This window comes from Sinocyclocheilus grahami, unplaced genomic scaffold (genome assembly GCF_001515645.1).
Source record: "Sinocyclocheilus grahami isolate Dianchi unplaced genomic scaffold, SAMN03320097.WGS_v1.1 scaffold323.1, whole genome shotgun sequence".
NCBI lineage: Eukaryota > Metazoa > Chordata > Actinopteri > Cypriniformes > Cyprinidae > Sinocyclocheilus > Sinocyclocheilus grahami.
The window spans coordinates 338,203-349,386 of NW_015505502.1; the positions used below are offsets into that span (position 1 = coordinate 338,203).

Consider the following 11,184-nt stretch of genomic DNA (forward strand, 5'->3'; position numbering starts at 1 on the left):
AGGGGCGTAACATTTCCGTCACACGCTTGAGGTATTCGGCCAATCACAACGCACTGGATAGCTGGCCAATCAGAGCACACCTCGCTTTTCAGACCGATGAGCTTTGTAAAAATCGACGCGTTTCAGAAAGGCGGGGCATAGAGGAGAAACAATAATATTCAGTATGTGGAAAATAATGTGTTTTTTTAACCTTAAACCACATAAACACATTTCATTACACCAAATACACAAAATAATGTTCTTTTTAGCAACATCATATGACCCCTTTAAACAGACTAAAATGATTGGTGAAGACCGACAAATACAGTAAGGTGTATTTACAGTATGAAAGTGTGACTGCTCTTATAACATTCTCTTAGGAATTCCATTCAACTCAGTATTTGTATTAAAACCTCGTACTGAGAGAAAACACCATCCTCTCACATTATCTAATATAGACTGTCTGGTAGACGAAGAGGTGGCTAAAACAACCTCACAAAAAAAGCTTATTACAAAAACTGGAGGGATAAAATGAGCCTACATTCAACACTGCAGTTCTTCATAAACACAGTGAAAAGTGTTGTTTTGCTGATATCAAGGCATGATATCAAATCGCTGCTCGTCCTCTGCTAGCTGATACACGGCCTTCCTGCTGTACTTTGCAGTGGCACCTGGTTGTTATCAAGGTAGGAGTCCTTCCTGAAGCAAGAGATGCTTGCTAATTTGCAACCAAACCAATTAATTACTCTGTCGGAGTAATGTCATTTTGTTAAATGCTACTCTGCGACTAATACAAGAAACCGAAGACAGGAAAACAAATATGCTCATAATAAATCAGAAAAGCTATTAATACTTCAAATCTGGCAATAAAGTCAACATTGCATCAGAATTAAAGAATTTATTAAAATATCCAAAAACCACTAGAACAGTGTTATATATTTTGTTGACTTGTATACTTACATTTCGAAGAATGCTTAAATCCAGAGAAATAAGCCATTTTAACTAGTGACACGGACCGTGTCCATAGTGTCATTGTGTCGCCTGCCAATGACGTCATAACCCCTCGATTTCCGGTTTTGTTTTTTGGAAAACATGGAAACACCAAAGATGCCTTAATATGTTATCTAGTATGATAAAACAGCGATGCTTTACCACACATACACACGACCGGAAGGAGCAGAAGTAGTCAACTGTGGCATAATAAAAGCTCCGCTGCTTTCGAGCCGTGTATCACGCTCGTTCAGCGGCCTCGTTTCGCTTTGACGCTTTCAGCCTCACCCTGCTTCATTCTACTACGTTAATAAATCATTAGCTCATCCATGAACATGATTTCTGCCCGAGTCCCGTCGGATTGCATCGTCTGTGGGGATGAAGACGACAACTCCCATGATTCCACACTCAGTCACGGCGTCATCAAACTACGCCTTTGTTTCGGTTGTTTATTTTGAATACGCGCCCTCTAGCGGCGAAAACTTACATATTGTGCCTTTAAGTATTTATTTAATACGTATTCCAGGTGTTATTGTAGATGATTCATCAGCACACTTAAAAAAAGGCAAAAAATACTGACATTTATTAGAAGACACTAAATTAATGTCTAACAAATTATGTATTATTTCATAATATAAAATAAATGTATAAATAAAAGTAAAATGTAGGCCATTCATTCTACTGGATAATGGGAAACAGCAAGTAAAAATAGGCAACACACTCTCAATTCGTAACAATTTTACATTTTGGCAAATTGGTGGCTAATGAATTCGTATAATCTCGTACATTTTTTTATAATTTTTTTGTAATGATATGCTTACACCCTAATAACAGTTCGATTTAGCATAGGATTATGAAATTAATTTTATGCTTACATTTTTTTCTCAAATTTTCGCACGAGTCACATTGTGGCCAACAAATTGCCACCATGTAAAATAACTACGTTTTCTCATGAGATTGGGCTGAAATATTTATTAGGTTTAGAGCTGACTCTATTTGGATACGTAATGCCCACTTTCACAATCCAGTGAATTCCTGCTCCTTTTTTCCTCATTGAATATCCCAGTTCACTCAGAAATGTGTTACATTATAGAAGTAAATGGGCTGCAAAGCCAATTCAGAGTTGACTTCAGCAACAGAGGACTTTTTTCTTTTTTGCAAAAATGACTAAAATCGATCCTCTGTTCATTGTTCAGACACGGACCCCCTTGTGACACCAACTCTTCAGCCTCTGAACTATAACCCTGAAATGTCCTGCCGGCCCCTATGCAGCACCCCCTGAGGACACTTAGTACTCTGAGGAGCAGAAGAGAGACTTCAGGGAAGTCTGTGACAGGGAGGCTGCCGAGAGGGGGTACATATTTCCGCTTGTCTTCATTGACTACACCAGACATGCGGTTTCTCTCAACAAATTTCAGCCTGCTTGCGCAGTCCCTTTTTGTGAAAAAGAAAAACCTAGGCAAAGACATGCACTGGCAGCAATGCTCTGCTTTGAAGAAATATTTTAAACAAAAATTGTCGCCGTTTACTTAACCTCACCATGTTAATCCAAACGCTCGTAATACAAAGTTTCAGACATAATTTAGAATAATACAAGCTACAACAGGGAGGGATTAAGGAAAAGTGAAAGCATAAAGGACTTTTATTCCACAAAGAATAGGGACTAAAGCTTCAAAATAGTCATCTGATTTAGATCTCTAGTAGTTCACCCAGAAATTCCATCATAATTTACTCACCCTCACCAAGTTACTCCAAAACTATATTACTGTTCTTGTCTTTTATTCCATGCAATTACAAAGAATGGGGACTAGAGCTTCAAAACGGTCCCCTGATCCAGATATTGAGTTTGTTCAATTCACTGAGTCAATGATCCGTCAGTTAATAGCTCACTGGAGGGGAAGAATATCAATAAATAATGACTATAATTTCAGTCTGTTTTTCAGAAAACTTGGAATATAGCACACGTCATGTGAAACATTATTATGGCATATTTACAGTACTTTGCATCCTTTTTGAGGCTTGGAAGCTTTTGTATACTTTGTCATCTGGGCTGGGCTTGTTTTTTTTATTTTTAATAACAAAACTCCACCTGCTAGTGAGAAAATGTATTAAAAAATCTATACATATTAAAATGATTGGAAACTTGGATTACCTTCTTAGTTTACTTGTATCATGAATTGTATTATGTTTCCCCAAAAATCACATAACCTTTATTTAGATGGGTCATTTAGCGTTTTGGCAGAGGAATGCCTTAGACAAAAAGCCCTCCGTCTGACAGTGATTACGGCCAATGTGGAGCTGCTTTGTTAGCAGACAGAGTCCGGGGTTTGTATGGATGACATTAATAAGGGCAGGCACGCTTCATTCTCCAGGTGTTCTCTGCAAACAGATTGTGTATAATCAAGTTCCATTCTTCCCTGTCTGAAGTCATTTAAATGATAAAGACCACTGCTTTCTCTTAGTCAGGAAGATTATGATTTGAGCCTGTATTAAAACTGTCAAGCTCAGGGCTCCAATTCCAGATGGGTGGACAAGGTGAAGCTTCAGTAAATATATTGCCGCATAAATGGTCAGCTCGAGTATGTCAAAAATTTCAACTATGCATGTTGTCATGGAGAAGGATGTCAACTGCACAGATTAATAAATGATTTTCTTACAGCACAACAGAACTAGATCAAGGTACATGTAATTTCCAATGTTAAAAACAAACAAAACACTAAAACTAAAACTAAATGTAGGCACAAAGTTATGTAAACATTCTACAAACAAATTGTACACACATTTTAAATAAACATTATAACATACAATATGAAAGATGGATAAATATTTCTATTTAAACTGCTATAGAACCAACTATGTTATCTGAATAAGTAAAAAAAGTGATAATGAAAAAAAAAAAAAAGTTTTTCCCATGTTCAAGAGTTTACTGTGCATTTCAAATGTCATGCTTTTTTCAAGAAAACAATTAACTGAGTGCTCTTAAAGGGATAGTTCACCCAATAATGAAAATTCTGTCATCATTTCCTTCCCCCATATCGTTCCAAACCTGTATGACCTTCTCTTTCTTTTATGTATGTATTTATTTTTAATTTAATTTATTTATTTTCTAAACATGAAAGAAGGCATTTTGAACAACAATTGTGGACAAAAAAAGTTGTTTTGAAGAAGAAAGTAAGTCATAAAGTTTAAAAATGACACAAGGTTGAGTAAATGACAGTATTTCCATTTTTGACTATCCCTTAAGAATTTATCAAATCTCCAATATCATCGTGCACCAATTAATAAATGTAAAAAAAATGTGGTGTCAATATAATATATATATATATATTAATTAATAATATATATATATTATAAAAAATTTTATGAAGCCAGTCAATGGAAGACCTAGTATGGAGCCATAAATCAACATCTAAGTTGAACTTGAGATAAAAATAGGCCAATCTGTGCTTTACAAGGAACTTTTTTTTTCTGACACTAGTCAAATATGTTAGAATCATCAGAAAACATATGAATGTCAACAAAACATGTTGATTTTGATCATAGATTTCAGACATTTGCAGTTTGGAATGTCTCTTGAAAAATAGTTTGATGATAAGTATAACAGTGGATGTAAAACACAGGGACTGCACCTGAACTGATGAAATTGACACAGTTTGAGCTGTGTGTAAAGGTCTTTTCTTGTTAAGATAAGGCCTAAAGTTACTCCCAAATACAGCCAGCTTCACACAGGGACCTCTGACTGTTTTCTCTGAATAGAGAGGCAAGACATCATACATCACTTCCCAGGGAAAGCTCACCTGGAAGGTCCTGACACTAAACCCCCTGGGTGTTCTATGTGATGTGCTTGGTAAGTCCATTTCCAGAGAAGCCCACGGGGCATTTCAAGACCATCATCTCGAATGTATGTGTTCACTGTAAACAGCCTGTCCAAAGTAATCTCATGCTTTGGAATGCACACGAATTTATGGACTTGGATGTGAAGTGTACAGTCAGTTTGAACAGAAACATGCTTTTGTTGTTTCTCCTCCACCCTTGTGGATTGTGGCGCTCAATTTAAAGGAACAGTTCATCTGAAAACGAAAATCCTGTCATTATTTATGAATGTATTTATTTCTTCCGTGAAACAAAAGTAATTCTTATATAACTTATATTAAGTATATTAACATATATAATATATATATATATAACTTATATTAAGTATATAACAACTTCAATTTTTGTCTATTCAGCTTCAGAAAACCGATATGAGCCACTTTACTGGTGCTTTTTGAAGGCTGACAGCCCAGTTGTCAATCACTTTCATTTAATTGAAATCACGGCCAGGATATTCTTCAGAAATTCACCTTTTGTGTTACCCAGAAAAAAAAAAGCAATCCATACAGGTTTGGAATGACATGAGGGTGAATAATGATGACATCATTTTCATTTTTGGGTGAAATACTCATTTAAAGGCCAGTACAAATCTTTGATGTCTCATGGCAGGCACGGTCTACAGCAGATGTACTTTAGAGACTAATTCACTGTTAAGACCCTCTGAGGTCTTAGTTTGTTAGGAGGTGAGGGTGGAGGTTAGCAGGACATGGCCTATACTGGCATTCGCTGCGCTCTCTCATCTGACTCATTTATCTGACAGCTGTAGCTGTTGCACTCAATGCCGCAGTGTTTTCTTAGCTGAATTACAGCAGATGTCACCCCGGCAGTTACATGTCAAACAGTCGAGACACCTTCAATTTTCATAGCCAGCCATGATGAAACCTGACCCGTGACATTGCAATGCATGTCCTCTGACCAAGTCGGTGTTCCAACTTTGACTAGGCCTAACAAGCGACGGGACTCTTCAGAGAAAAAGTAGACTGATACATTGTGCATGCAAGCATGCAGATAATGTTGCAGTCTGTTCGAAGTCTGTCTAAATAGCTAATGAGATGACACCATATTCTGGTAGTTGTTTACAAGGTTTATTAGTTTACAAGGTCTGCAAAGTTTCAGTAAAGGTTTATGGCTTTGAATCTTCCTTCAGCAGCAGAAACATGACTTAAAAAAATGGTGATAGGTCGACAAATTGGCTGATATTTGACATTGACATCATTGTGAATATAGAAACGACAACAGTTTTTTGCATTTTGAGCAACTATTGCAGAATATCTGTTTTTACATTTGTAAACCGTGGGTTTATGTTCTTATTTGCTTATTTATGAGGTCAATAACATTGACTGGACAAATACAGATTTAAACAGGTTTGTCCATCTGTGAAATGTCACGTAAATCGGCTCTGGCTGTTCCAAGTCTCCAAAAACTACTACTTGAATAAACAATAGAATCTTTTCTTCGCTCCAGTTAACGCGTTTTCCAATTCATTTATCTCAGACGCAGAAACTAAACAGTGAATGAACGTTTATTTGACAGTACAGAGCTCATGCATATTTAATCAGCTAGGCAATGCCAATGACACGAAACAACGTGCTTCTATCACCGTATGGTTTCACTGAAAACACGCACTTGAGTAGGGCTTCATAAAAACCCTAAAAACACCATTTCAAAATGAAATGTACTAAGCCAGAATGTTAAAAAGAATGTTAAGTACAGTGAGAAACCCCCCGCCCCCTACAGAGAACACCCTGAGCTAAGACAAACGATTGACAGCACCATTAACTGAACCAAGGTGATGCGAGTAATACGCATCCTGAGAAGCAAAGCCTCATGACTGAAGGTCTTGGCGCACGTCGCTCATCGGTCCGATGTCAAATACTGGTAGAGGCGCAAGTGAAGTTGCATAGCAGACATTCCGATGAAAAACCAACAAGCCTCGGCGGAAAGAGCGAGGCTGGCACCACGTCCAAAAACAGCACGGAATCCGTTAGCCATACCCCAAAGAAACGGAAAACCGACATGCTGCAAACACATTAACGAGCTTGCCTCTCTTTCACTCCAAACGACCGTCATGTATGAAGAAATGTGTTATTGTGTACTAGACAGGACCATCACTTTTCTCTCCATAATGGCTTTACAATCACATAACGATATCTAATGAGAGTTGATAATGGTTCATTTCTAGTCAAATTAGATGTAATCGTGACTAATGTTCAGGAGTTTTTCTTCTCTCAAAGCTAAGCTACCGTACTGTTAACCATGTTAACATCTTAATGAACAACTCATTGAATCGCTGATTTAGTATTATTTACACTATTTTATTTTCCTTTCCATATGGACAGATACTGTGGCAAGCCGCTTTAACATTTTGTCCCCCAAAGCTAACAACTATCTATTTTATGTTACAAGTAGCCCTACCTATTAAGTAAATACTCCAATAGTGACAAGTAAACATGTTCAGTTTCACTAGTATATAAGATCTACTATAATAGCAATAGAGGCAAGTAACAATTTCATTGCTACTGGTAATTGTTTTCTATAGGGATCTGTGGTTAGATATTATTCATATCCAACTAGTGTGTATTCCACTGTTGCTGGTTATCAACTTTTTATTAAATGTTATTAGTAACTATTAATTAGGTGATAGAACATTTATTCTAACTGGTTACAACTAGAATACACAGTTGGAATTACATTGTAATCTTACTAGTAAGAATTGTAACTAGTGGGATAAATGTTACTGGTGAGTAATTGGGATATATTCTGGTGTAACACAAATAGGTACTAGCATCTAATAAATAATAACTGGTAAAGCCTGAATATCTGCTAGGTAACTATAAATTATTCTACTACTAATATTGAATAGAAGAGGTTCATATCTGACCCAAACATTTCCAGAATTCAGAGCTAAATATTTGTTATTTGCCACTATTGTGATATGACTAGCACTAATATGAAATAGCCTAATTTCTAGGTCTTGAATTTAGTTGACTAGATAATGTTTGAATACATATTCTTACATCTAATTAAAATAACTAAATGATTAGTTAGCTTTATGAAATAAAGTGTTAAAATGGCTTGCCAGAATACATCCGCTTTGGTTTCCCCAGTAAATAAAGACGGAGGCAGAAATGATGCGATTTATTTACTTTCACCATCATTAGGCGCGATGAAAGCAATGAACACAGACGACAACTTTTCAAAGAGTAAATGAAATGTGTATACAGACCTTCACAAACTCCAACCTCGTACTGCGTGATGGAGCCGCCGTTTAACGGGGGTCTGATCACGCACCGGAGTCCGCGGTCGCAGGTCCCGTACAGACCGTAAACGCCGCCGCAGCTCTCGTTCTTCTGCTTGGCACAAACCGAGCAGCAGCCGCAGATCCCCAACACCACGGTACCCGTACAGTGCTTGGGCTCCTCGCATTTGGACTTATCACAGGGCAAACAAATGAGCGCCCGACTGTTCTTCGCGATCAACCCCACAAGTTGGAAAATCAGCATGCATTTCATAAGAAGATACATCCTGGATGAGGCCATGAAGGAAAAGTGAAAAATATAGATATCCAAACCACCCCCCTGTCCCCCAAACTACACGACGAGGAACGGATCCTCCAGCCAAACCAACAAATAACAGAAGAAAACAGCGACTCTGGGCTGGTGAGCGCGAGAAATGTTCCGCTCAGAAAGACGCGTTTTCTTGTCGAACAGAATAATATGGCGTTCCTGGTGTCAAACTTTTGTTGCAGAAAGCCAACAAAAAGGCATCCCCTTCAAACGAAAGACACCAGAAGAACTATCCCACGCTGTATAACCAGTGCATGGCTTATGCGTCACGATTTCGGCACTGTTCCGTCCAGTTTGTTTTCGCGTAGGAAAACTTTCCTCACGCGTCTCTTCCTTGGAGTCTTTCGTATGCAAGCCTGTCCTGCGCCTATAAAGCCAACGCGCGGTGTTTTTCAGTAGTTCCCAGTCGGAGGAAACGTGGTCCTGTTATTTTTTTGTTGCCAGCAGAGATTCATTCAGCTGTGTGAATAAATGTTTCCAGCTATCGCGTCCGTCTCTTGTCTACCGCTTGCGCTCGCTGCTGAGCGTTCGGCTCCCTCGCCGTGACCTCATAACGGAACCACTCCCATCTCGCATTACTTTGCTCCATTGGAGAGTTCGTTCGTTCCAGATATGAGACACAGGAAATGCTGGTAACACGACACGCTCAAACGCAGGAGTCTGTGGTGAAGGTGCACCGCGTGTGGAATGTGGGGCCCGTATAACTTTGAAAGAATCTCGAGTTTGTGTGGCTGCGCACCTTTAGTACGATTTTGTAAAAAGGATTGTTATGTCTTGCTTTGCCCATACATTGTTTCCCAAAAAAACAATGTTTTATTTACATAGTATTTATATTTACACACGATTTCAGCGAGACAGCCATGTTAAAACAAATAAACATAAATATGATGTTTTGTCATAAAATATGACCAGAGATCATAATCTGGAGCCAAGGTTTAAAATAATTCTTAATGGTCTTATATTGTGAGTTTTGGACAAACCCACTGCTATTTTGCCCATTGCAATTTTTGCTACCGACAACAACAAAAAACAAGTGCAAAAATGTACCTTCAGGGGTACAACAGCCTGTCCCTGGGGCAGTACTCTCAAATGGATGTTTTTGTACCTTCTTTACCCCTACAGGGTTCATAATAGTATCATAAGAGTATATATTACTACCTTAAGGGTATAGACTATTACTACTCTACTGTACTAATACACAACCTTTAGGGATAAAGAAGGTACAAAGGTGTCCCTTTGAGAGTACTGTCCTATAGACAAGCTGCTGGTAACACGACACGCTCAAACGCAGGAGTCTGTGGTGAAGGTGCACCGCGTGTGGAATGTGGGGCCCGTATAACTTTGAAAGAATCTCGAGTTTGTGTGGCTGCGCACCTTTAGTACGATTTTGTAAAAAGGATTGTTATGTCTTGCTTTGCCCATACATTGTTTCCCAAAAAAACAATGTTTTATTTACATAGTATTTATATTTACACACGATTTCAGCGAGACAGCCATGTTAAAACAAATCTTCACATACACATAAATATGATGTTTTGTCATAAAATATGACCAGAGATCATAAACTGGAGCCAAGGTTTAAAATAATTCTTAATGGTCTTATATTGTGAGTTTTGGACAAACCCACTGCTATTTTGCCCATTGCAATTTTTGCTACCGACAACAACAAAAAACAAGTGCAAAAATGTACCTTCAGGGGTACAACAGCCTGTCCCTGGGGCAGTACTCTCAAATGGATATTTTTGTACCTTCTTTACCCCTACAGGGTTCATAATAGTATCATAAGAGTATATATTACTACCTTAAGGGTATAGACTATTACTACTCTACTGTACTAATACACAACCTTTAGGGATAAAGAAGGTACAAAGGTGTCCCTTTGAGAGTACTGTCCTATAGACAAGCTGTTGTAACTGTAATGGTACAATTTTTGCACATTTTTGTTTTTTTTCGCCTCGCAGTGTACATGTGTAGTGGCCAGTGAACTCACTCATTGACTCATTGAACACTGGGCAGCTGAATGTACTGTAAGTGTCCAAAAACCTGCACATTTATACCAGAAACAAGCATTAACAATATTATGTAATTTGTCGTTTTTATACATATGGTTAAGTGAACATTTAAAGTCAACATGAACACAAAGCATCCTTATATACTTTCATTAATATTACACGTTCCTGGTCGTATTGTGAACGAATCATGAGTGTATATTATTCCCAAAAAAAGTGTTTCATCATAATCTTTCACCAAAATATAATAGCTTGCTCTTTGTCAGTTTTTTTCTTGTAAATGTTTAAATGTTAAAACGTTAATGTTTATTTTAAAATATAAAACTGAATCTTAATGCTTAAAAAAAGCATTAAACACATTAGAATTAATTTAATGATCAATCTTACACTACTTTTTTTAAGGCAATAAAGTAAAATACTTTAGATTTATTTTTGATCAGCTCTGTATTTTTCTACATTTTTTAATTCAGCCTCAAACAGAAATTACAGTCATCTTTTATATTATGATGTATGTTCCAAGTGAAACAGCTTCTTGAACAAGAAAAAATGTAGGGTGGGACTCTTGGGGTATTTTGTCCACCGGGAATTTATTGGATCATTTGCTGATCTCATGTGAGTGACAGGTTGCTGGAGGGGATGAATTATCGGCAGATGTACACAACATCAGAGAAGACGTGTCTTTGTGAGGGGGAGGAGGGGACATTAATGTTTTTGTCTCATATCTGGAACGAACGAAGGAACTCTCCAATGGAGCAAAGTAATGCGAG

At 37.7% G+C, this 11,184-nt stretch overlaps 1 protein-coding gene across 1 annotated transcript in view; it reads right to left on the reverse strand.

The window, feature by feature from the left end:
• The window catches only part of LOC107602268 (cysteine-rich motor neuron 1 protein-like), a 134,447-nt gene extending 125,514 nt beyond the window's left edge, over positions 1-8,933 (reverse strand). The window contains exon 1 of the mRNA XM_016294728.1: positions 8,069-8,933. Coding sequence (XP_016150214.1) covers positions 8,069-8,381 — 313 coding nt within the window. The 5' untranslated portion in view covers positions 8,382-8,933. The remainder of the gene's footprint in view (positions 1-8,068) is intronic.
• Positions 8,934-11,184: the final 2,251 nt, after the last annotated feature.